Source organism: Struthio camelus, chromosome 3, assembly GCF_040807025.1.
Source record: "Struthio camelus isolate bStrCam1 chromosome 3, bStrCam1.hap1, whole genome shotgun sequence".
Taxonomy (NCBI): domain Eukaryota; kingdom Metazoa; phylum Chordata; class Aves; order Struthioniformes; family Struthionidae; genus Struthio; species Struthio camelus.
The window spans coordinates 107704202-107731292 of NC_090944.1; the positions used below are offsets into that span (position 1 = coordinate 107704202).

A 27091-nucleotide genomic window follows, 5' to 3' on the forward strand; every position below is an offset into this window, starting at 1 on the left:
ATACGTTAAACCTTCTCTGCTTACTCAAAAAAACAAACATAAGAAATTTCCTTTCCATATTCCCACAGAAAAGTGTAAAATTATAGTCCCAGATATTACACTTTAAAAAAAGACACAGCTTAGGAGCATGTACATTTCCATTCTAGAAGAGGCCAACGAACCGCTTACTTCAGCACCTCAGCCACCAATAACCACCACTAGGGGTTTAAGATGTAGAATCTCACTAGTGGAGATACCTTTGCCATTTTACACAAGCGGAGATTTAGCCTGATAGCAAGGAAGGCAAGCTGTGCCAGTCTTTCCTAAGTCTAGAGACATTAGTGTCCTAATGCATCTGTAAGGCTTCACGCTAGGCTACTCTGGGATGGTAATTCTAGATGTGCATTTGTCACTATCGTTCGCTCCAGTCTGGCAACATACTGCTTTGTATCTCAGTGCTTTCTCTGCTATGTCTTTCTTTTCTTGCAGAATGCCTTCAGACAATCCGTTTGCTTGTTGTAACAGTTATAAACGACAGTGGTTACAACAGGGGGCTGAATGCCAGAACTTTTAGTTCTACTCCCAAGAGGGAATGAAGCAATCCGAGGGAAGGAAAGAGGTCCACTGAAAACTAAGACTTCACCTTTTCGAAGTGCTAACAAACATACAGTTTTCCAGTATTCGGGCTGTGGCCTCATTCTCTTAAATTAAAGTGAAAAACTGTTGCTGTTGTGATTATCCAAAGACTTTTTTTCCATCTTACATTTTGTTCTTTGTTTTTGCAGTTTTCAATTGCCATGCCAAAGTTTCTCTTGTTTATTCTAATTGTTTTAGTGTGTCTGACTCTCATTGGTTTATATGTTTAGTCTTGTCCTGATTTAATATGAATTAAAATGCCATTGCCACGACCAGTCTGCAAATGTGAGTCAGAGCAGAAACTATTTAAATAATACTATGGATGGTACCTGTCTGGTTTGATATCTAGATCATACGGAATAACGCTGTTTTTGTTTTCTACTACTATTGCTTGCTATTGCCAGTGAAGTGTTGATTGTGATTGTGACCACAAATATGTTTTGTTCCTGGTCCTATTAAGCCAAAAGAGTGTGGTTTACTGCATGTATGTACGTGAGGTTGTTTTGATTATACTAAATTCACTTTGGAAAACCCACATTCTGCTATGTCTGCAGCGCTACAGGACAATAAAAAAATTATTCTTAGATGAGAAGAATATTTTTTAAAGCAAACCACTGGGCCCCTTCCCTGTAACAAAATGTAAAGACACATCATGCCTTCTTCTGAATTTGATTATTTCTAAAAATTACATCTGAATACTATCTTCAACAGAAGGTAGTACCTTTCTCTTTCCTTCTTATTCATCATATAAAATGGCATAGCAAATTTAAAATTGTACATTTCTATTTCACACAGTAGTTACGCTTCTTTAAATCGCGAGTTTACTGTGTTGAGCAAAAACATTACATGACAATTTTTTTTACTGGTGAATCTGGCTACCATATGTCCAATGGCAGCTTTAAGCTTATCTTTCAGATTTTTAGTACCTTTCCTGTAAAGACCTAGGAACGTTTACCACTTTGTCTGCCACTGTTAGCTTCTAGTTTTCCAGACAGAGGGCCAAGACTGCATTCTATCAGTTTGAGTTATAACATAACTCAAACTAGCTAGCTGGCAGAGCCTCAGCCAATGCGATTATCTTCTAGGAAAGATAGGTTTGACTAGTGAATAAGCCTACCAAACACAATGTGTCAAAAATTTGCCTGGCCTCCCTAACTTGCATGACGTTCACTCCTAAGGCAATCTACTCCATCTCTTCCAAACGGACGGTAGACAAGCACTTAACACGATCATTGCTCTCAGTGCCTTTCCTTACTGAAATACCAGCATGAATGACAGAAAACTTACGCTCTTTGGTCCCTGCTGAAATGAACCCTAGCTTTAAACCTAGAATATACAGCTCCTGCTAAGTCTCAGACCTAAAAACAGTCAAGAGGGACCCTACTGACATCAATCCTAATCATAATCTGGCCATTTTTACCACATCTAAGAGTGCTTACTCATCGTTCTCTGCTGGTCATAGCTTTGTTCCCCACCTAGGGGCATCCCAGCCTGCAGTTCAAGATTTTCAGGTAATCTTACCAAGATTTTTGTATCACAGGATACATGTAAATTACGTCTACATTGTTACTAGGTAGACTTTTCAGTCAGACTGAACTCTTGTCAGCTAAATTTAAATCCACTGTTTTCCCTAGTTTATGAAGTGCCTGACGTCCTGCGTTATTAACAGAAAGAATGAGGCAGTCCATTCTTTTCAGTTGAATCAAATTAGCTTATCACTAATAAAAAGCCCTTCACTGCTCCTTAAAGTACAGGCTAATAACAGTGAGTCAGATACATTCTTCCAAAAGCATTTGTACCATTTAAGAAACCCTCTCAGCTGAGTGAAAAGAGAGATAGCCTTCTTTCAGCCACTGAATCTTAGTGTAACAGCATCTATGGCTACAACCCGCATTTTAATCTCCATCTACAGTAAGGCCAGTTAACAAGGCTTTAAACAAACGATCATATTTCTATCAGATGAAACTAGCAGCCAAAAACATGGGGAGGTTTGTATGCATCTTTTTTTTTAAACGTCAAGAAAGAACTCAAAACTGCAGCTGTCAGTAGCGTTCAAACCAGTGGACAATTTTTTGATCTTTTTTCACGTGTTACTGGGACAGTGAAAGGAACTTCTTGAGGCTGAAGCACCACATTTTGTATTTCAGCATACGTCACAAGCACCTGATCACTCACGTATATATGCCAATATCAGTTCTACAAGATCTTACTCTGACTTACAAGACAACTATTCTCCTTGGAAAACTGCCAGCGTGTTCTGCAGGTTACATAAAGCACTCAATCTTTCTGACACAGGTTCTATGAATATTTAAGTTTTTTATTGTTTTTGGAATGCATGTCTATGCCTAAATTGCACTTACTCCTCAGAATATTCTTCTAACCATGTATTCTACACTATCTTGACTCACAGGCTTTGATATAATTGTCTGCTGATTCAGATTGAGAAATTGTTTGTGTCTTTTACTGCAGAATTCCCAGCAGGACAAGCTGATGCATTCCAGACAGATATATTTTTAAATCCTGTTTTAACTAAGTCTGCATATACAGTTTTGAAACAGATGTGTTTAAAATAGTGCAAATCAAGGACCGGCTTGCAAGTTTACTGGTACTGACAAAGTCAGGCAGTTTAGGTTAGTATTTGCATCACTGCCAACCCTTGCAACTTTGTTTGAAGTCTTCCGATATATAGTATTTATTATAAAACCCAGGCTGCTGGAATCAAGAGCATTCATGAGCTTCTTTACTTCCATTTTTAAAAGTTTCTAAACCTTACCTATGTGGAAAAAAATGGAAATGAAATCTAAGTGCCTAAACCTAAAAGCAAAATGCCTAGAAGAGGAATCAAAAGGAATGAACCCTTCCTTTAAAAAAGAATTCCAGAATTTTGAAGCCAGCTTTGGGGTGCAGAGGGGTTTTTCTTCTTTTTTTTTTTTTTTTTTTTTTTTGAGGTCTTCCCTATTGCACTTCTGGATCTGTACAGATATGAATAGAGGAGGCCTTTTCTCTCTGTGTCTCTCTCTCCTCTTTCAAAGTGTCAGATAAAACATAGTCTGCAAGTAATCAAATTACCTACCTACCTACCATGGAGCTAACTCCAGCTTCTTTACAGTATTAAGCTTTCTCTTTTGCTTTTCTAGCAAGGACAAGTACTTTGAACTGAGAACAAGTTACAGTTTACCAATTTTATTTACCCTCTTGAAATCGTTTCAAGCTCCTCTACCGATAAAGAGTATCAGACTTCAAGACTTCCTATGCAGATTGCTACAAAATGCTGCTTTTCTCGAAAAGACAGCGCCGAGGCACCTAGCACAGCTGAAAACACAAACCCAAATCTCTCTTCTCCCTAAAGTTACAGACAGCTGATCAAAGCCCCAGCAGACAACAGGTCCAAACTCCTCTCGTTCCCACAGACTTCTTTCGAAGTACTATTCGCAGGGCTGACATCACCCGGGACCCGCCGCCCCCACCGGCAGCGCGGCTTTGCGGCCCTGCTCCTTCCCCCTGCCTACGTCGCAGCCAGCTCCCGGCTTCAGCTGCCTCCATCCAACCCCAGGCCGGGCCCAGAGCTCCGCCAGGCGCCTGACCCACTCCTCCTGTCCAGGGGCGGAAAATTACGTGACACTTGGCTTCTCCAGCCCCGGGCACCAGGGGAGGGTGCGGGCCGGCAGGCTGCGCTCAGCCCGGCACGGCGGGCCGCCCCTCCGGCCAGCCGCCGAGGGGCCCTGCGGTACTAACCTGACCAGGTCGGTCATACAGGATCCCACTACCACCACCTCGGCGGCCATGGCGCCGCGGCCAGGCCAGGCCAGACCAGGCCGGGCCGGGCCGACCCGGGCGCGTCCGCGCCCTGCACCCGGCGCCAGGCCCCGCGGCTTCGCCGGTTGCCAGGGGCAACGGGCGGGGGCAGCCGGCCCGGGGGCCTCCAGCCGCGCGGGGGTGCCCCCGGCGAGCGCCTGCTGGCAACGCCGCCCCCCCACCCGCACCGAGGCCGCAGCCCCTCGCCGCTCCCTGCCGGGAGCCGTACGCCTGCGCGGCGCCGATCCGCCCCGGCACTGCCAGGGCCGCCAATATCGAGGCCGGTGAAGCCCCCTGCGGGCCTGGGCAGCCGCGGCGGCGGCGGCGGCGGCTTGGGGGGGGGAGAGCGCGCACGGCGGCGGCGGGGGCGCGCACGGCGGGGCGCGGGTGGCTGGGTAAGGTGCGCGCGGCCGTTGCTAGGGGGCTGCTCTCCGGCCGCCGTAGGTATGGCGGGGCCCGGCGGCGGCGGCGGCGGCGGCGGCGAGGGGGAAGTGGGCGCAGCGGCCCCGGGAGAGGCGGCGGCGTGCGGGCGTGCGGGCCCGGCGAGCGCTAGCGGAGGCGGCGGCGGGCGCGGGGCCGGCCCAGGCCTCTCGGCGTGCGGGCGGGTGGCCGGCGGGGCCGCGGCGGGGCGGTCAGCTCAGCTCGGCACGGCACGGCGCGCCTGGGCCAGGGCCTGCCCCCGCGGGGCGGCCCGGGGCGGCTCAGGCCGGCGCCGCCTCCCCCCCCCCCGCCCCCGGCCCCGCGCGAGGCCGAGCGGCGGGCCGGGCCGGGCCGCGGAGCCCGTGCTCTGGGGAGCCGGGCCGTCCTGCCCCGCGGGGCAGCGCCGGGAGCCAGGAGCCTCAGCCGGGGGGAGGAGGGAGCGCTCACCTTCCCCCTTCCTCCCCAAGTTAATGCTAAGGGGCACGGGGGGAAGTGTGCCGTCTGCTTGGTCCTTGAGGCTCTCGATAAATCAGCGTTGTAGTTCCCGTTGGGGGATGGCTAGTGGCAGTGCGTTTGGGCGTCGCGAGAGGAGGTGGGAAGACATGGCAGTAATCTTGAACTTTTCTGTTTACCTCTGGCCCAGATGTGTGTTACTGCGATCCTCAAAGTGAAAAGCACAAAAACAGACTGCAGAGTGGGAGGTGACAGGCTTAGATAGAAAGGCGTCACTGGCGTTCCGGAGTGACCCCTCTGCCTGCTGTCCATCAGAATGTTCATCTTTACTTTCACAGAGATTAACTTAATCAGTACTCGCAATGTTTTTACCTGGTGTTGGGGGAACAGAGTATCCTACATCTGGACACTATAGGGTGCCTGAAGCAGTCCCTCAGATTTATGATTACTGTGAAGACTGTAAAGCATATGTTAAATTTGTCTGAAGTAGTTATGATAGGCTTCTGAATCTAAAAGGATTAAACTATTAATTTGTTTACTGCTTTCAAATATTTTGTTTTGGGAGGGAAACTGTCTAGTGAATTTCATTTTTTATTCCCTTGGATTAATTTGGTATGTTTGTGTTCTGTTTCCAGTATTGCAGGAAGATTAAGCTGGGAAAAAAACATAAGCATGAGAACTAAAACTTAGGAGGATGAAACTAACTGTGTTATAGTTTGTAAATCCCTTTGTTTACAAAATAAATCAGTGAGTTTAGCTGATAGTGACCCTTTGTTGTGTGTTAACTGGTTTGTTGTGTAGAAGGTATTGCGGATCTGAAAGAGATGATGCAAGAAATAAAAAAGGCTTAGGAGTTACTTGCACCTTGTCTTGACAATATCTATGTATTTTGTTAGTGAAAAGATTAAAAAAAAATCCTCCTGTAGGCCATTGTGTCTGTCTGTATTCAGCTTTGATCCCCAAATGTGTCTTTTATGTCTCAAAGTTTTGCTCTCATAATGCTTATCCCCCAAAACTTGTCATGTTATCAAAACTTATTCTGAGGTACTCATGTATCATGATTTCATGTAGCTGTGGTTTGAGAAGTGCTTACCTTCAGGTGTCCAACCCTGCCTCTCTGTCTGAAGTTTCTCTGTCTACAGTAGAGCTGGCAGAATGCAATGTGTGCCCAGTTTCAGCCACTCTAGAGGAAAACCTATGAGTTTACTTAAACTCGTTTTTATTAGCAGTTCAAGCTAAGCTGCTGGACTTTGCATTGAAATAGGTCAAGTATGGGCTTGTGTTCTGTCCTGTCAGTTCCTCTGGGGAAGAAAAGAGGTGAGAATAAAGGCAATCATTTCTGGTAGAAAAGAAGTAACAAACAGAAGGAAGCATCTTAAATTCCTCCTGATGTTTGCTAAACAAACTTAGGTTGTTGCCCATTGTCAGTTACCATAAATCCGTCACTATGAAGAAAAAACATTTTCTGTATATGTATATACACACAGATATGTTGTCTTCTGTTTCTTTAGCTGCTGTAAAATGTAAGAACTAGCATACTAAAGATAATATTATGGGTAAGAAATCTTACGTTAGTAGTATTTTTGTTTGCCTTAAAGTGCCTTTGCTTTGTTCAAATACGTTCAGAATAGCTAGGATAAGCCCTTTCTTGAGGGTTGGTTCACAGTACTTCAGTGTGGATGAATTTCTTAAGAGCAATATATATAAATCAAATGTTTCATGTTGTTACCAATTATAAGAAATTATCAGTTTTTAGGAAATCCATTAATTGCCAACTAACACTTGTAACTGAGTGTTGGAAACAACAGAAAAGTACGATATTATGAAATTGTGAGTTGCAGCTATTGCAATGAGTTGTTCACGCTCTTTATAGAAAACTTATACAGCAATCAATATTATTTGTGAATGTAAATGAATAATGAAGTGGTTGTGAAATCTTGCCCAGAATAATTTTGTAAGGAAGTAAATATTGTATTAATTGGTGTTTTTCAAATAGATGGTTTTTTTTTTTTTTAAGTATCTTTTAATGGTCAAGTTTAAAGTCTGGGCTCTTCCACCTAACTTTTCACTGGCATTACCGTGAGACATTTGAAGCTATGTTTTTTTTTTCTAAAAATCCAAGGTTTAGTTAATTTTCAGATGGAATTATGTGCCTCAGAGTATGATGAAATACATTAAGTTAGCATTTTAATAAGTTACTTACCTTTCTTTTGCTTACTTTCTCTTCTCCCAGCAGTCTGTATTGATCCACTTTTTGTGTTGCAGTGGGCTGGAGTATGTGTGTGCTCAGTTTCTGCATTTTAACTAAATAGAACAGATTCTTAAAGTGTGCTAACTTAATGGCTTAACTGATTAATGTAAGGTTACACAATTGTAAGCACTTCTGAAAATGTTGTGCTTAAAATTTGTGTACGTCAGTGTACTGCTCCGTGTTTTGTGAATGATGATGCCTTTCAAAGAGTACAGTGATAGCTTTGAAAGAAAAGCAGTGTGTTAGCCTTTAAAGGGAAACATGAAATGCAGTATATAGCTACTTAATGAAGTAATGTAAAAATAATAGTGATTATGGTTATGCTAATAGTAGTGGTATTAGAAATTATAAATGGAAAAAAAAGGGGAGAGAGTCAAATGCTGGTCCCGGTAGCAAGAGTCCTGCAGATTCAGAGGGAACAGAACAATAGCCTAGTGTGGCTGTTCAGCTGCAGGCTCTGCCTGGAAGTGTTCTCTGATGGCTGGGCTGTGAGGGGTCAGGATGGCCACCCTTTGACTTCTCTTTTTTGGTAGGGATAGGGTCTTAATTACAGGGGCCTAGGAAATGGGTCAGGTTTTATGTTGAGATTGAATAAATAGGCTTGCATGACTGTTGCCAAGGTAGGAGGATAAAATTATTGTGTGTTCATTTTTCCTTTATAAACCTGTTCACGCTTTTGCTTTGTGTTCCTGATCATTTGACTCCATAGCTTTTTCCTTTGAAATATATATTCATATATACATACAGCATATGTGAATTTACATCAAATAAGCAGGGTTTTTTTTTTTTATTCTCCTCCCCCGACCCCATACAGCTCAAGACAACAGGAAAGAGGAACATATTAAAATGTCACCTGAAGTTGCCTTGAACAGAATTTCGCCAGCGCTCTCACCTTTCATTTCCAGTGTGGTCAGAAATGGAAAAGTAGGACTGGATGCTACTAATTGTTTACGGATTACAGACCTGAAGTCTGGGTAAGTGTTTGAGTCCCTTATCCAAAAAGGAAAACCAACCCCAAGACAGCAAACAGTTCAAATGTCTTTACAGGACTGGATTTTACTAGGTCAATATGTTTTTAAACATTTCCAGAATATCTGGAGCTGACATACTAGCTTGATTGTTTTTCATATTACCACTTTCTAGTTTGGGGGATTTAATTTGTCATATTGTTGGCAATAATAATCTTGTTAAAACACTTTCAGCACTGCCACTTGATAGTGCCGTTTTTCAGCAGTAAGCTAGAGTTATGAATACTCTTTCCTGTTGTTTATCACTTGCTTACTTGATCTCTTCTGTAAATTAAATATGCTAAGATAAATTTGTATGACATTGCCTGTAGTCATGAATATACTCAATAAGAAAAGATGAACTTTTCATTCATCTGACCTCCCTCAAGATCAGTGCATGACCTCGCTTTGGGGCCAAGTGTTTGAAATAAGTTAAGTTACTCCTTTTATTTTTAAACCTAGAAGGGTACCAGGTGGTTTTCAGAGGAGAAATAAAATTTGAGATCCACATGTAGAAAAGGACTCTGATGTGTAACCGCCAGGAATAATACATGGGGGAAGTGAAGTGCTAGAGGCAGAGTTCACTTTAGCTGTTGTACAGAGCAGGGAAACTCCCAAGGTGGCTAATAAAGAATCCTAGAGATAGGAGGTGTCAGAAATTCCATTATTTTTCTAGAAACGGGCATCTGACGCTATCCCTGATTCAGGTACTTATTTGAGAATGGAATTCAAAGCCTGAAATTACTTTGGCTCTAGTTGTCTAAATCATCGATTTGGTATGAATTACTAGTTTGTATTCCTTTTTTTTTTAAATGTAGTTTTATTGTGTCCATTTTTGAATGATAACCTAATCCAGTAGATCCCAACGTTTTTGTCTAGTAGACCTCAGCCAAGCTTCGATTTCTTGAGCGCCACCACAGATCACTCTTGATTAAACCTTGGTTGAAAACACTACTGAAACCTTGGTTTGAAGTGCTTCTGAAGGCTGCTTTGTTATGATTTCATGGCCAGTTTGGAAGTCCCCCCCCCCCCCCCCCCTCCCGACAGTTACACTATCTTTTCAGGAAGGAGGTCTGAATTCTATGCTATGGTTAGTTTGAGAAGCATCATTCGTTCCTCTCTTACTGCCTGTAAGGTGCTGTGACTGAGTGCAGATTTACTGGGAGGTCTAAGAAGGTATAGCCTTGTTATTAGTTCTGTCTGGTTTTGTATTTAGGCTTGCAAATTATGTGACACGGGCTGAGCAGTTACGCAGCTGCAACCCACCATTCATGCTAGACCTTGTTTTCTCTTGAATTGGTCTCCTTAGGAAGGCTGAGATGGGAGCTATCCTACATCTCTCCTATTGAGTCTGTGAAAGAAGAATGCGAAAGATAGAGAAAACAGCTGTAGTTCAGTGATGAAGGCATCAGCTGATCAGGAAGTAGAAAAGATTCTGTTCTGTGCCCGCTGACTTGCTTATGCTCTCTGTCTTTAAAAAAAAAATAAAGTAATTTAAACCAGTGTTTTCCAGCCGACTCTTTTCAGAGATATTTTTAAAAAGTGATATTTTTAAAAGTTTTTGTCCAGTGATGTTACTGAGTTTACTTTGATAAAGCCTGAATGTTTTCTAAGAGTTTAACTTAAATGATTCCAATTCTTCAGTTATTGTATTGAACATGGTGTCTAGAACACAAAGTACAGCCCTTGAGGGAGGGGAATAGGTTCTGTTATATGCAAGTGCTAGCAACGTTTAATTTTTATCTTATTCTGGAACACAAATGCTTTGGTATGCGCCTCTTTTTTTTTTTTTTTTTAAATGTTCAGGCTTGTTTATGGGTTGAAGTTGTTTAGGGTTGGTATAATCAAGATTCTGTGTTTTATTTGAGAATTATTTCTTAAGGGCTCTTATTTATTTACAAATAAGTTTCTTGAAAACATTCTAAAACAGGATCTATTAGCAAATAATTCTTTGGCATTTCTTTGAAATTTGAAATTTCATGCATGGAAGGGTTTTTGTTATATTTACAGGAAAGGTTTTTGTTATATGTATTTGTTACAAATATATCACTTTATTTATAAGAGAGTATTGTGAATTTACATATCATTGTGGAAATGCAAAATGATTAAGCTCCTTGCAAATTACTACTTTATGATGTAGCTTAGCAGATAAACAGTAAAAAATTACTTACAGAACGTAGTGGAGGTACATCACAGAATTAGAGAAGTTCCTTCCATAAGTTGTGGTCGAATTCAGCGGTCTTTAAGTAAAGATAGGACCTTTGGGGCTCCATAGACTGTTTCTGAGAGGCTCATGAGAGGTGATTAGCGAAAAAACAACAACAACAACAAAACCCCAAACCCTCAACTCACCATATTTTTTAATGCTCCTAGGTACTGCTTCCGAAGGAAAACTTGTAGGGCTTCAAGAGTCCAAAAAACACACGCAAAACCACCATTGATCTACTTATTCTTCTATGCTCACATCATGCGGTTATTCAAACCCTTTTACGTTCTCAATTTCTTTAAGCTTTCATGAAAAAGAAATGATAATGCAGAAGAAATTAGGAGGCAGAGCCTAATGTAGGTGATAGCAGCATGAACAAACAGAAATAAAAGGATAGAGAAGTTGGGCATAAACAGAAGAAAAACGAGGAGAGCAGTTAAGTCAGAATAATGGGAATGAAGCCCAGGAAGTTAACTGCAAAACTCCCTTCTGTTGCAATGGTGCTGAATCAGGCTTCAAATTTAAAACATAGAACTCGAAGGTGAAGAAGAGGCACTAGATTAAATGGTGGAAAGTAACTAAAAAGCAATTTTGGAGATCTCAGTGAAATGATTATCGCCATTTGTAAATACTGTCGTTTCAGAAACTTTAGTTCTAACTAGTGATTGTGCATTTATTGACAAATGAAAGGGGCTGTAAACGTATCTCTACCTTAGGCTAGCTTAAATTTATTACAGAACATGCGAATATCTTATGATTTAAACAATTCTAAGCTGTTGTGTTACGTGGAAGAATTTTAAGAATAAAAAAAATACAATTCTACTATAACTTTTAAGATGTTGAAGTCCTTACGGTAATCATCTCAGTAGGTATAAACTAGGAAAATGAAGACTTCGAGACGTTTGAATGTGTTTACACTGATGAGAGGGTCGAAGGGAGCAGCTGCATGACTGCTCTGGTGTCATGTACCACGCTGTTAACTCTGATAGAAGAACAGGGGTTAACGTAGTGTACAGCTTCCCTGGTAAACCAGTGCTTTACAGTGTGTAATAAAAAGCCAAAGACTTTATATCTTTTTATTGTCCATCAATTCTTGTTTCTTAGGTTTTTTAGAAACTAGAGCTGTGGTTAGTGGGGAATGATGGTAATATTTTGAATATAGTGGGATCTCCTAGGCATTGCCTGTTTGGAGTTTTGCTTTTGTCATTCTCCAACCCAAAAATGGAAGGAATTTTCCTTTTGTTTTGCTTGTGCAAGACTGAGTTCCAGGTTTATAGCTTATGTTAATTGACTTTGACTTGTAAATGGCAATCATGTGTTTGAGATATGTTTTAAGTCTTGGTAGAGTTTGAAAAGTTAGTCAATATGTCTGTTTTCAGTAAGGAATGTATTTTGTGCTTGTTTTCATTTACTGACTACTTTGTTTTCTTGTAAATTAGGAACTGTATTACAGAACTTACGTTTGATTAAAACTACGAAGTATGAAGATATGCTAATTTGCTCTGCTTGGAAGGGTGGGAGGGAAATATGTCATGGCAAGGAAAAATTCTTATTGTTTTGCAGTCCTTCGGTATATTAATGCTTTATAATGATCCATTACAGTTCTGTAATGTCAGTGTGTTTTACAAACTTTATTTAGACAGTCTCATCACACATTTGCATACGTTTACCTGTATAAGTAGGGTCTTCAGGATCAAGTCCTATTACTGAAGAAATGTGAGTACTCCTTAACTGCGCTCAGCCATATGGCATGACAAGAAAGAAGGAAACTTTTCGATAGAAATAGTAATAAAAACTTAGGTGGTACATAGTTACCCAAAGCAGAATTTTATCAAGTTTGCAAAGCTCTTATCTTCTTTCTTGTAAAAAGGGCTGTGGACTTTGCAGTGAACAAAAATAGAGCCTTAGTGTTAGATCACCTCTGAAATATAGCATCGTTAGCAGCATTGATTCTGGTGATAAGAAAACCTTGGAAGGCATCTCTGTTACATTAATAAAAGGCGTTCTTCCAGAAGTCAGAATGGATCAAAGCAATTAACTCTTGCATAGGGCATTACCTTGTTCCAGACCCAAAGAAAATAGTGCTGCCAATTGAGTCAATGCTATATACAATCATTCGGTTAATGTCCAGTGGTGTCTCTTTGAAATAGTGACCCATCTTAATTAGATATTAAAATCTACTCAGAGCCAACTGAATTAGAGCAAAGGTATTTTTCTTAGCATTTATACATACAATCGTGGGAAGGATATTGAATAGGGAAAATGAGGTAGTTTAATTTAGAAATAGGAGACAGTTTCCTATAGGAAGGGTATTTAATTATTGTATAACGTAGAATCCAGTTATTTAAGAGGCTGCTGCTTTTCCTGTGGCTTGTGACAATGATTCAAAAGTTGTATCTCTGGTGGTCGTTGCCTTTGAGACGTTCCCCCCCCCCCCGCCCCGCAACCAGCCCCCAAAGCCCATGCTTGAACCTCAGGTTATGCTGCAGGCCTCTCCTTATTCAGTGAACATTATTTTGTTTTTAAAAATAGTTTGATGTGTTTCAGCAGGCAGAATTTCAAAAAGAATACAATGATGTAAAATGTTATATTTTAAGGTTATCCACTTAAGTAGTGGATACTCCTAGGTATCTGCTTGCAACAAAGTTATAGCTTTCATACTTGTTTGCTTATACATACTTACTCCGTATTTATGACGAGGTTAATTGTGGACTTGTGCAATTGGTTTGTAATAATCCATGCAGGTATTTTGTTTTTTTTGCACCTGTCTGTTTCTCTATTATTTCAGGCTCTCTTTCTTCCTGAAAGAAACCTGTGTAAATTGGTGTAATACTGTCTGGAGGAGATTTTTAACTTACAAGTTCACTATCAGGTCATCATAAGATGTTTATAACTTTACTGCCCTGCTTCCTCATGAGCAGTGATGATTTAGTTTTTGTGTTATCAAGTAGACTGTAGTATGTTTGATATTTCCCTCTCATTTGAACATTTCCTATGTAAATATGCATTTTACATAAGTATTTCACAAAATTTTATTTTTTATAGTGAAATGCTACTGCAGTAGTGCAGCCAGCATTTAAAAGTTTCACTTTGATCTTTTGCCTTTTGTTAGTTTGAACTGAAAGATGCTACTTTATTTAAGAAAATTTGCATACCATCATTCACATTTATATCTGCAGGTAGGTTTTTAACATGCGTTTTGTGTAAGTGTGAAGTTTAACCAGCCTGACTCTTCAGAATGCAATTACTATTATGAAAAGCTGTCTTTTAAAATAATTATGTTCTGAGTAAAATGTATACTTGAAAGGATGTGGTGGCTTCCAGGAAAGGTACGGTCTCTTGAGTCTTACTGCTATATTGGATAAGTTGCAAACTATTACTTATTTTGCATAGAGTAGGTTGTTTCCTTCCAGTTTCTAATAATAAATGTGTTTCTTCACTACAAGAAATCTTATTACAAGCAGTGAGGTTTTTGTCACTCTCAAGCAAAATTTAACAGGCTGAAGACGGTGAAGCTCTGATGGGACAATATGAAACAGTTTTCACTGTGGAGCAGCACTTGGAACAGCACTTTTTCTGTGCTGTCCCAGGAGTATGGACTGTCTCTGCGTTTGGACTCTCTTGTACTGTTGTTTCTGACTGTCGAAAAAACAAAGGGAAAACATCTATCTGAAAAAGATTTAATTTTCAGTGTAGTGCATGTATTTGGTAATGATTTTGCAAATATTCTCCAAAATATGTTGGCATTTTTTATGCTATTTTTACGCAAAGTACTTGAAGTTTTTTGAAGAAATAAGTGCTTGCTTCCCAGTTTAAAGTGCTGTGAGTAAACAATTTTTAAAAAGTGAAGGTAGCATTAGTTAATTTTGCAGATTTTTGTCTCTAGTTTGAAAGACTACATACCTTTCCTAAGATCTATTGAGATTAAATGCTGCACAATATGTCTCTGCTGACATTTTTAGGTTGGGGTAGTGAGTGATTTCCTCCTGTCTGATCTTACAGAAACCGAACGTAGTTTCTATCAGTTTTATGCTTTGATAAAAATGTGAAGAAACTATTTGGTACAGGTGCCAACTGTTTCTTTTCTAGTTTGTTAAAGGAGAGCTTCACCGTGTAGTACTAATTTACCTGCCAAGCACTGTAATACTGTAGCAAGGAAATACTGTAGCAAGGTATTTAAATATATATTGTGACTATCTGTACCTTGTTAACTCATTGAACGCTTCTTGAAAGGCATGACTTGCATTACCACACTGCAGATTTCTGGCCAGGGCTTTCTGCTGTTATAATAGATGTCTTCCTTAATTCTCAGCTTTATGTATCACTGCAGGAGGATAGAAACTCATTGTGAGACTTCCTTTTTTATTGTAAAGGTAGCTATTGAGAGAACTTGTAAGCATCAGAAATCTAATAATTGGGAACCCGCTTCAAAGCTTCCTCCTCTCCCAAATCCTCACACCACATAGATGCAGCGTTTATTTTTAATTAAGCTGGACAGATTCTAGCATAACAGGGATCTTGGATGCATTATACACTTGACCAGAAACTGAGAACAAGAAGTGACTTTTAAAGTTCTTTTGCTCTGCTAAGTAGAGAAGAATATATTCCTGGACAGCTAGTTGGTAAATTCTTCTAGCTTTATTTACCCAGTTACACTTCATGCATGTCTGACTCTCTCTCCCACACGTACGTGTACATGGCATAATCTTAAATAGCCAGTGTGCACTGGTAATGAAACTGAAACAAAAGATCATGACTTTTAGTTTTTAGCCTGTTCACTGCAATCATTTGTTGATGAGTTTAGGAATTTTAAAAGTATAGGGGGTGGTCAGCGACTTGATCCTGACAGACTGGCGTACAACGCTGTTGAAGATGTGATTTTGCCGCATTTACATTACAGCCAACAGAAATCAATGGGAATACTTCTGTAGAGACTGTTTTTGCGACTCAGTGATAATAAAGGAAGCAAGCTACTAATTTTTGAAAACAGAATCTCTATGCCATTTTCTAACTACACATTCCTTCTGTAACAGTATGGGAAATCAATAACTGTACGAGCCTTTTCTTACAATGTGATCGTTGTGCAAATTTGCATAGAAGTTTTCAAAGGGAAGTTTCATTGTCATAGCAGTCTCTTTGGCTGATGCGCAGGTTGAAGTCTCTCTACTGCTGCCCTTTTAAGTACTTCCTCATCAATGCCCTGCATTCTCTTGAGCCATCAGCTGTGCTGCTGCTCTTTTTCTGACAGATCGTGAAATGAGCTTCTGTGACAGTTCAGTATCTCTATCCAGCACTAAATTATGCAGTGTAGGTAAAAGATCTCAAGTTCTAATGGAAATAGTATAGCCACATCTATGCAGTGCTGTGCCTGAGCTATTTTACTGTTTCTTGAGATATTTAGCTTGGACATTTATTTGGCACTGCATTGTACAGTGGGATATGCCTTGAGGCAACAGTTATCTAACTGGAAGCATACATATGAAAAAAAAATAGAGCTATACTTATAAGTGAACAGAGTTTCTTTTGCTCCTGAAATTAGTATTTTTATTGAAGATACTGATTACAGTATTTGAGGTAAAGGTAAACATCCTAAGTAATCCATAGTATAGAAGAAGTAACGGATGAAAAGAAGCATATTTCTTTTGCCCTGTCTGAGAGAAGGGAATTGATGTGTCTGAGGCAAACCATTCAGGAGTTTAGGTCACAATTTTTTTTTTTGCTTTACACTCTGCAGGAAATAGTTGAATGAACAAAATCAAGACTGTTAGAGTTGGGCATCTTTTATTATTATAAGAATAAAAGAATCTCAATGAAATAAAATTAATTAAAGGAAATTGCAAAATTCCATTATGAAGAAGATGCAAAGAAACAAAAAATAGAAAAACCTCTGTGTAAAATAAGCATATTTTCCTAAAAATAGCAGATTGCTATTCATCACTGAAATAATATTTTTAAACCCAAAACCTGATGGAATACATGTTGCTTTACTCTGGTCAATTCTTTGTTCAGTTGGAAAGCTCACTCAGATTATTCATGTTTATAATTTTGATTTCCAGGGGCCTTTCAAAATAGCCGTAATTTCACATATTTCTGTCTTTTTTACCTTTTCATCTTTTATAATTTGTTTCAATCTCCTGAATAAAAATTGATTTACAATTTGTTGTGCACTTCTGCCATTGATTATTTTCATTGGGGCAGGAGAATGGAATATATTCTGTAATAACAATACTTCTATAATAAGAACTTATTGTACTAGTAGGCTGCTGTCTATCTTGTTTTTCAGGCTGCCATGCCTCTTGGTCATAAAACCTAATTGGAAACCCTGTAAAAGTTAAATGACTTCACAGGTCAACTGCAAACAATTTACAATGAATGAAGACACTTGAGATCTCCAGGGAAATGATTCCTTTTCAGGGGTGCGATACCTTTCATTTGGCTATTGGTGATACAAACCAAGTCAACCGTGTTCTTGCTTCAGTGCTTCACAGAAGCATAGGCAACATTTGGTTTTATTAGATGAGTGAAGGAGGTGAGAACTGGAAGGTCTGGATGAGGTGTTGGAAGTGTTGTAAAGACAGGTCAAGGCATTTGGGATGGATCTGGAAGGAAAGGTTATAGGAACTTTGGATAGACCGGGCTCTCTTTCCACTGGGATCCAAAGGTGACTTCACGCTTAAGTAGTCCCATCCTTGGGTTTCCTGCAGCAGATCCTACTCGTTCTTGTGTGTGGCTGCAGAGTGATCTGTTGCCTTCCTGATAAGGGCAGGTCTTGCTTGTTCCTCCTTTTGCACTGCTCATGGTGTTGTGCTCTCACCGTGTCCTTTTTAAGGTCCTGGTGCTCATCGATGGCTGTAAGCCATCTTAATTTACTGATGTGATAAAAATAATCCACCTTTTGAGGGGACTGGGGTTATGTTTTCGCCACGTTAGGGAGCTGAAGCAGTTCACTGAGGCTATGGCTGACAGTAGGCAACAGTCATAGCACGCAACGTGGAGAGGGAAGCTGCATTTCCCTCTTTAGCAGCAGCAAGCTATTAATTCATCTTACCACACTTTGTAGAATCAAATCTTTATTTTTTTATGCGGTTAGGATAAGCGCATTCTGACCTATCATTTAAGTTAAATGATACAGCTACTGGGCAACTGACTATAAATGATACCGAGTTGTGAAGAACATTTTTAAACTCGGCAGAGGGGAACGGCTGGTCTGAAAACAGCCTGGAAGTGTGAGCTATGTTCAGCATTAGAACGTCCTGAAATTCAGTGAGTTGCTAACTTACAGTGAAAGGTGCTGAAGAGGTTTTTACTTTTGTCCCTTCTTCCCACAGTACGGTTGATCATCCTTTGTGAATGGGAAGTTCTCCCGATTTGTAATTTTGTATATGATAAGGATTTTCCTATCTTTTAAGACTATTACGCATCTTCAATGTTGTAATGGATCATAAATAACGTTACAAATAGGAGAGCTACTGCTACTTTTATTAGGATATCTTCTTCTTATAGACTTTTAGGCTTTTACAATTCTGTGGTGTTTTATATTAATAATACCTCTTCTAAATGCACTTTGGAATTACCTCATTGAATGTATGGGTGGTTGAAAGCTAGGGAGTTGTGAGTTTCAAAATGTCGTTTCTGGAGTGATCCTTGCTTAGTCTAACTTCCATATCCAAAGAACTGGGTTGCTAAATTGATGCTTGTTGTATTAATATACATTTCTTGCTTCTAGGAGTTTAAGATTAGCAAATCAAATACTTAGAGGTGCCTGACCAGGAAGCTCTAAAAATATGCAGTTAGAAAACGTTAAAAGGAAATGTGAAAAGAAAGGGTATAGGGTCACCGGACTCCTTTTAATAACGTGTTTAGTTAGTTTGTTAAAGGAGAAAATGTATAAACACTGGCTATGCTCTTAGTCCTTATGTTTTTCCTAGCACCTATTCATTGCGTTTTCCAATAAACTGAGCAGTTCTATGATGTGAAATTATTTAAAGAAGTTGGGAGTCGTTATGACTACTAAGGGCGATATTGGGAGCAATGCTAAATAACTTAATAAAAATCATACTTATAATAGTTTGGCTTTTGAAACTTTCTGTATGAATATGCTCTTTCTGTGAACAGTGAAAGGATCTGAAACTACAGGTGGTAGACTGCAATTTCATACTTGGCAAAGAATGGCTCTCTTTTAGAGTAACCTAAAAGTGAAAACATTCCTTGTCTAATTTTTTTATTTCTACAGAAATTGAATTCTTATTAGTAAAGCGTAGAAGTAGTGCATGAGTGTTTATTAGGTTCTGCCTTTTCACAAGTAATGCATTATCAAATGGCAGTTGTGAAAATACCAAGCAGGAGTTTGAACTTGACAAGAGGAAAAGGAGAGGAAGTAAATCCAAAGGATGTATCTTCAACTCTCTCATACTCTTCTCTAAAACTTTGCCTATGCATTCCAAGGATTGGGGATAAAGCTGGTCTTAAAGTACATGAAGTTGTGCATTTTCTTTGCCTGAATTTATGACAGAAAGGTGGTACATGATACTGTTAACTCATGGGTTTATTTACCGAAATATAGTCTACTGCAGTGTGTATTACAAATGTTAGCCCATTGTGATTTGCTTGTTTCTGTTAGTTTTTCAGTCACTCCTTCAATTTCCCCTTTACTGTTTCTGTCATATTCTTTTGGAGAGCATATGTAAACATGTAGTTTTTAAGGGGAGTTGAAGGCAATTACCAGAGTATAAAAGATCTTCCTCACTAAAGAGCAAGTTTGCTTATAATGAATGTTTCTAAAACTATTTGTTAACAGCTTTCCTTTGTCATTTGTTAATTATTGTGTTAATTTGTATCATGATTAGCTCCTTGGTACCCAAGAAAAATTAGCTTCCAGCCTAAACTGTGGGGATTTTACCAATGTAAACTTTTGAAGTAGTCTGCTCTTCAGACTCTGCTCTTCTTTTCAATATGCTTGCAAGCATGTTGAAAATGTTGTTCTGGTTAGCAGCTCTGTCTTTGTATTCTTTTTGTGGTGGCGCTTTCCAACTTGCATTACTGCTATAGTTGAAGCACTGTTCCAAAGAAAGCTCTCCTAGCCAAAATGAACAGGGAATCTGTGATATTAAAAGGATCACAATCATGTGGTTTTGTACCTGCTAGCATTTAATATAGAAGTTCTCTGAGATGGCTTCAAAATATGTATAGGTGCGCTTCTTCCACCTCTACAGTGTCCCTGGTAGAAGGTAGACTGAACGTCCGCATCCGGCAGAGGCAGCTGTACTTCAGGAGGCTGCAGGACTTCTCCCACTAGAAATCGCAGCAGGCGCAGAATAGGTTTGAGGTCAAGTCCCAGGTCTAAAAGCAGACCCAGAACCTTCCCCACCTGGGCCATCTGTTTTGGCAGACTCTCACTGATGTTAAGTAAATCTACTTTTACTATTAAGATACAGCTGCTATAATTTGTTTTATTAATGGCAATGATCATTAGATGCTTTTGTATAGTGTTGCTATTGAAAGCAAGTTGCTAGCAGCTGCCTTAATTGTAAATAGCTATTTGAGCTTCACTCTTTAACAAATGCAAATCTGCCCATGGGTGCAGAAGGAAACTGAAGGGTTGTTTTCCTAGGTTGTGTCTTCTATCTAGTGTCCTACTCTTCTAAAATTTGCAGTTAGCACAGTGCAATTCATACAAGTAAATGTAAATATAGGAAAATCAGCACTTTTAGAAGGTAGAAGTTCTTTGCTTGGAATATGTTTGATATCTGGAGACACCTTGGAGTTTATCAAATAGCTATGAATTGAAATGCTCTTGCAGTTATGGAGTATCAGCCATACTAATAGGATTCAAAATCAATAAGAACATCTGTATTGCAGGATCAAAATTAGTTGCTGTGTACAGTTCAATTTTTAAGTTTGAACAAACCAGACTGGGTACAAATGAATTTTATGAAATCAGTGGGTGTGACTGTTGGAGAGGTGTTTGGAATAATTATGAATTTATGAATTTGGGTGTTATGAATAATTAAAATTCTAATATTTTAATTAAGATACACATGTGAGTAGCAATCAGTCTAAGTGTAAGTGGATTTTCTTATTTCCCAAAAGCAGTGCTGTATGGCTTTATTTTTTAAATGCAAGTCCCTCTCTCTCATAATATCTATATATTTATATATTTTCATATATGTCTATATAGATATAAAAAGGGGGAACTGAAGATGAAAATCTATTGACTAGACTATTTCTCTCATTTTAGATTCTGCCTAATTGACAGAAGCTTGGTTAGATCTGCTGTTTTTCAGCAGCAGCTGCTCAGTACTTTCCTTGTGTGTTTGCAGGCTTCTGACAGCCTGTAAAGCTTTATGCAGCATGGCAGGGAGTTCCAGTGTGATACAAGTTTTTGCCATCAATTTCAACCTTTTGAATCATAATTTTCACCAATTCTTCTTTAACAAAAAAAAAAACAACCCACTGCTGACCTCTGTTCCATTCTCCTGCACCCGCCATATACTTGGATTGTTCGTAATGCCCTTTCCAGTAGTTGTGAATTCTGCGATCAACTCTTAATTAAATATAGTGAAATATTGTGTCTTCCAAGAACACGGGAGCAGATTTTCATTTATAAAGATGGGAAAAAATAAGAATCTCAAGTCATAAGAAATGAAAAGCGATTCTAGTTGAGCTTCACATCAAGGTTTTCTCTTATACCACGGTGTGCAAATAACAGAAAGTGATGGTGAAGTTTTGAGTTTGCTGCCTCTAGAAGAAAGAAGAAACACTTCCTTTTTTCTGCCTTTACTGGTTTAGTTTACATGTATTTTATTGACTGTGAAAGAAACCTTTTCCTCAAGGGTCACAGACAATCCCAACTGCAAGTTGCACCAAACACTCAACAAAGGCGCGTGCTACCTATCTTCTACTTGGAATATATATTTTAGGAGGCTGAAACGTATCTCAAATCAAGTTCGGTATGCTGTATTTTTTCAAAGAATTTACGTAAGATCTGTTGAGAATGCAAAGAGTGTATTCAGCTATGGCGTACTGCATATTTGATTCCAACCTGCAGGTCACTGCTTTTCTTTTTTCCTTTTTTTTTTTTTTTTTTAAATATGGCAATGTGATTTAAGTGATGTATTCAAGGATATTCCTTTGTCCCTGCAGCTTGTGAAGTTAATGATTCATTGATACTTTAGTAGGGAAGCCATTGTGGGAGATCTTGGGGTAGAGCATTAATCATCTCATGAAGACTAATTCATACTGCTGCTCTGAGCATCAGAATATTTGCTCTTGCTTCCATGACTTTCCTCTGTAAAATGTTGATTACTTAAATGAAGGTCTGTGTTCCAGTATAATATTTTCCATGAATAAACAGGGAGATAGCACATCTATTCATCATGAGATAAAGTGAGCTTCTGAAATTAATTTTTCTCACAGATAGGTGAACAGTTGTATCTCGTATTAATTCCCTATGAAGACAGGACAACAAATAATCCTTAAAACACCTTGTCACAAGGTGTTTCTTCAGTGTGATTTTGTGTGGACCACTCTAACCAAGAAGATTAGCAAATTTAAAAAACTTTATATTTTAGAGAGGATAAAGGCCAAGCTTCTAGGTCAGACAGCTTTCTAATCATATGAGGTTCCATGTGTTAAGGAAATTCAAGCCAGAGAAAACTGTTGTCCATAGCCAGGCCGTTTTATGTGCCTTTCTGGGGAAATAAGGTCACACACAGGCTGCTAGATGTTGTATCAAAGTTTCGATTTGCCTCAGGAGTTTTGTTCTTTCTGTTTATACGGAAGAGAAACTGGCTTCTTTCAAGTGGATGTATGTAAGATTTTTGCTTGGTTGCTCAGCCTATTGCAGTTTTTGAAGTCTCTTGCGCAGCCTAGTCAAAGAGTGTAATTTGGCAAAAAATGACTGTGAATGCTGTCACTTTTCATCACTTCTAGAGCAGTAAAATTTAAAAGATATCTAGTGGAGTATAATAATCTAAGAGAAGTACTTAGTTTTGCTTTTAGGGACACTTACCATGGAATCAGGCTTTTATTTTAATGTTAAAGAATATTATACTTTCCCTTAAGTATTTCCAAATGGCCTGTTGTACTAAAAGAAAAGATTGGAGGGTATTTGTAAGATCCAAATTTTTTATGTCTATTGGAAAGCTAATAACAATGTTATTTTGATGGTATTTGAAAAATGTGCCTGCAACTGTGACTTGTGAGCCTTTGAAAGAAACTTCCATTAAATATTAACTGCTGTTGCAGAGAGATTTTGGAACCTGCAAAAGGTTCCAAAAACCGTTTTTGTTGGTGGTAGCGGTTTTGTTTTGTTTGTTTTTTTTCTTAAAATGCTACCTAGCGCTGGCCTTATATGATGTGCAGCTTAGAAGTGACTTGAAAGTAGATGATGATAATGTCATACCTATAGCTGTTAAATTTATCCACAGCCATTAAAACACTCTAACAAATGGGCACTCCTTTCTGTTTTGCTGTGCTCACGTACTAATAAATAAATCTTAAAAATAAGATGATATTTCTATTGCGCTGGGGCTTCAATCTTGCATATCCTCAAACAAATTTAAAAAATCTGATTTTGCTCCTAGTGAGGGTAGTGATACTCACTGCTCTTGCTAAGCCCCATGTAGATGTAATTCAAAAAGTAGTAGTGTGGAGCGTTATGTTGTCAAAATAGTTTTCAAGTCTGGTCCTGTCATCCAGCGTCCCTTTCACATTGGCATCACCTGCAGACTTAATAAACATTGTCTCTCTTCCGTCATCAAAGCCTTTTAATGAAATGCTAAATAGTGCTCTACCAGAAGAAAACCCGCTCTTTGTAGATGAAACAAGATGTGAACTAATCTTTTTGAAAGTGACTTTCCAGACAGCTCTGTGCACATCTGATAGTAGTTATATCTAAATTCTGTTTCTCTGGATTGTTTTGCATGGCCTTCTCACAAGGCATGGCAAAAACCTTTCTAAAGTGAAGACAAGGCATCTGTTGCTTCCTTTTTATTTGCAAGACCGGTTACCTAATTTTTGTGGTGATAATCAACCCAGTGCATTCTTGTTGAATCAGTGTCGGCTGATAATTGTTTCTATATTAGATTCTAGGTGTGTACAAGCAGTTTGATTTTTGGGGGTGGAGGGGAAGGGAGGAGTATTTTTATTGAAACTTAAGTGAGGTTTATAGTTCTGTGGCTGCCTTTTTTTTGATGAGGCTATAGGTGGGCACAAATATGATTAAATAGTAAATGTAGCTTGCTGAAAAAAAAGAACTGAAGCCACTGCATATAGTTTCTTTAACTTGAAAAGGTAAAGAACGAAGAGACTATAGAGACAGTCTGAGAGAAATGGCTCTCCGAAGCACTTTCAGCATGTTAATAGGAACTAACAATAACTTATTTGCTCTGGTGCTTTCTGCAATAAGACAGATACAGCTGCTAGACTTAACTCTGTTGTATCTGATGGTGTCGGATCAGATTTCTTTGTGCTTTCTGGCCTATTCGCCTCTTTTTTCTTTTGGCTATGTTTATAGCCCAGTAAACATGTCTTTTGTTTCATTATATGGTCAGTGGTTTGTAGTACAACTCTGTGATCTGATATATGAGCCTAGGCATATTATTTTGCCTGTGTCTACCTTCTTTTCAGTGTTGATTTTGTCTAGGGTTAGCTAGTCTTTAGCTTTGAGCTTCATGTGGCTTGCAACAAGCGTAGCTCTTGTGCTGGGGCTATAAACAACTCTCACCATTAGCCTGGCAAGAAGACTTGTGGGTGATAAGGAAACGGTGAGCTTCTGAGGGCTTCCAAGACCTCTGCTACTGGGAGCTGCTATATGCCCACCATCCTGCAGTGGGGAGAGCTCCAGGGACTGTTGCCGTTCCTGCCACTGAACCATTCCTGCAGCTGTTTCTCTTTTTACATCTGAGATTTTTTTGGTTCTTTGCTATACAAAGATTGTGGTATGTGACTTGTAAGGTGAGAAGAAGTTGTTCGTCTCTGGCCTGGAGGCTGAAAAGCTTTTCAGTGATGACTCTTGTTATGTTCTTGCAAAATGCTCACTCATTGCTGCAATTTCAGTCTGGTCCCACAGTGTTTCAGATGAGCAGGAGATATGAAATGTTCGCAGATCATAAACTTACATGCTCAGTTGCCATAGCCTAGAATCCTAGATTCCGAAACTTCCTCACCTGGAGGCTTGCTGTGAGACGTTTCACAAGTGACAAATTAAACGTTAAAATAAGCAGAATGGCAGGGATAGGGAGCATGCAACCATCTTACTATGGAATAGGTAAAAAACTGTCACGTGCAAAATTGTATAAAAAGTCAGTAATTTGGCTTTGACTGATTAATGCCTATTATTCTGAAAACAGCCTCAAAACAAGGCATTATTTTGTCAGTATATTTGTGTTAAAATAGGAAAGAAGAGTCTTGGCACAGATCCTGAAGTTTCTCATGCTGTTGAGAAAAGCGATGATCAGAGGAGAATGGGCCTCCAGCAACCCTCCCACCTATTTTTCCTTTCCCAGAATGATAAGGATGAATATTTTTAGTATTCACAAAATCTTTACTGTGTTGGTCATTTGTACTTTGTGGAATAATGTTAACATCTGCTACCATCTGTAACTGCTTAGCAAATTTTCTTACCTTCTTTTTTAGGTGTACGTCCTTGACCCCTGGACCCAGCTGTGATCGGTTTAAGCTACATATACCTTATGCTGGAGAAACACTCAAATGTAAGTTAAAAACTATTGTTATTGCAGCTTGGCCCTTATTTCAGCAGCAGTGTTCTCTGTCAGGTTATTTTTTTCCAGTGTCTAACTGTTTTATGTGCTCTGAGACATGTTTTCTTTAAAGCTTCAGCTCCAAGAACATGCAACCTGTGAGAATATCTAATTTCATTTTCGTAAGATAAGTTTATAGCCTTCCTAAGTATAGTGAAGAATTTGAAAACATGACTCGTGAAGAGCAGATATCACAAGTCCCCCCCTCCTTTTTTAAATAAAATATTATGACTAAGACAATCTCATGTGCTTTTTTTTTAGCCTCACTCGTGATTTATATACTCTTTGTGTTGTTTCTTTCTTTATTCCTCCCTCAATGGGAATCTTTATTAAGCGCCAAAAAAAAAGAAGTCAGTCTATCAATTTATTAGGTAACTCTGAACTGTAATTGGTGCAATTTAGCAGATTAGAGAAATGTGACTTTAACTTTTCTGTTTCAGTGTTATAATCAAATCTTCCTTACTCTAGGAGAATCTGGAGATGCTTGTTTGCCCACTTTTCAATTAGTCAGTGTTTTGGTTCAAAGGATTAGGGTAAAATTTGCTTTTGTATGTTCTTAGGAGGTAGAAAATTATTTTCTAAACATGAGTTGCTGCTTATCTGCATATGAAAAATAGTAAGATTCTGTTGAATTCCATTTAGAACAATAATAAGGTAATCTGTCCTGCCATAGACATTTAGAATTTTGCTTGCGCTTCCAACTTTTTTTTTTTCCTGCAAAAGAGTGTAATTTGGGGATAGCATGGATTTTTATGATAAAGAGTTAATGGAGCATATTAGTTTTTATAATCTATCACTAATTAACATCTATATTATCTCCTGGGTTTATCAGTTTTTGTCCTTTTTTGTCTCTAGCAACTGAAATATGAGAGGAGGTGAATTTCAAATAAAAGAAGTAAAATTGAGAACTTAGCCAATTTAGATTTGGAGCAGTACTAGTGAGACCACATCTAGACTACTGTTTCCAATTCTGAGCTCCTCAGTACAGGAAAGATATGGACATGCTACAGTGAAGGGCCATGAAGATGATCAAGGGACTCGATCATCTCTCATATGAGAAGAGGCTGAGAGAGCTGGGACTGTTCAGTCTGGAGAAGAGGAGGCTCAGGGGATTCGTATCAATGTGTATAAATACCTGGTGGGAGGGAATAAAGAGGATGAAGCCAGACTCTTCTTAGTGATATGCACTGACAGGATGGGAGGAAACGGTCACAAATTGACATACAGCAAATTCCACTTAAACGTAAGAAAATGCTTTTTTACTCTGAGTGATCAAACACTGGAGCAGTTTATCCAGGGAGGTTGTGGAGTCTCCGTCCTTGGAGATATTCAAAAGCCATTTGGACACAGTCCTGGGCAGGGTGTTCTAGTTGACTCTGCTGTGAACAGTGGGGGACTAAACGATCTCCAGATGTGCCTTCCAACCTCAATGGTTTTGTGACTCTGTGAAAGTATGTTGCATGGAGATGTAAGTTCTTAGTGTGTACAGAAATGTTCAACGTTTTTAAAAACTTTTTATTGCTTTAGTAGTATCCATTGAGATTATATCATACGCATGCTGTAGCTCTCCAAGACATTTTAA

At 39.2% G+C, this 27091-nt stretch overlaps 2 protein-coding genes across 15 annotated transcripts in view; one reads left to right on the plus strand and one right to left on the minus strand.

Annotated features, from left to right (window-relative positions):
* Positions 1-4488, minus strand: part of RBKS (ribokinase) — a 69521-nt gene extending 65033 nt beyond the window's left edge. Inside the window, exon 1 of the mRNA XM_068939589.1 lies at positions 4351-4488. Coding sequence (XP_068795690.1) covers positions 4351-4400 — 50 coding nt within the window. The 5' untranslated portion in view covers positions 4401-4488. The remainder of the gene's footprint in view (positions 1-4350) is intronic.
* The window catches only part of BABAM2 (BRISC and BRCA1 A complex member 2), a 177892-nt gene continuing 154938 nt past the window's right edge, over positions 4138-27091 (plus strand). For 5 of the 14 annotated variants that reach the window (XM_068939576.1, XM_068939575.1, XM_068939578.1 and 2 more), the window contains exons 1-3: positions 4399-4690; positions 8349-8508; positions 25385-25461. In XM_068939576.1, coding sequence (XP_068795677.1) covers positions 4399-4690; positions 8349-8508; positions 25385-25461 — 529 coding nt within the window. Of the gene's footprint in view, positions 4359-4398; positions 4691-4729; positions 4811-4833; positions 4855-5190; positions 5423-6818; positions 6840-8348; positions 8509-25384; positions 25462-27091 lie in introns of those variants that run through there. The other 9 variants (XM_068939585.1, XM_068939581.1, XM_068939584.1 and 6 more) reach the window with 9 other exon arrangements.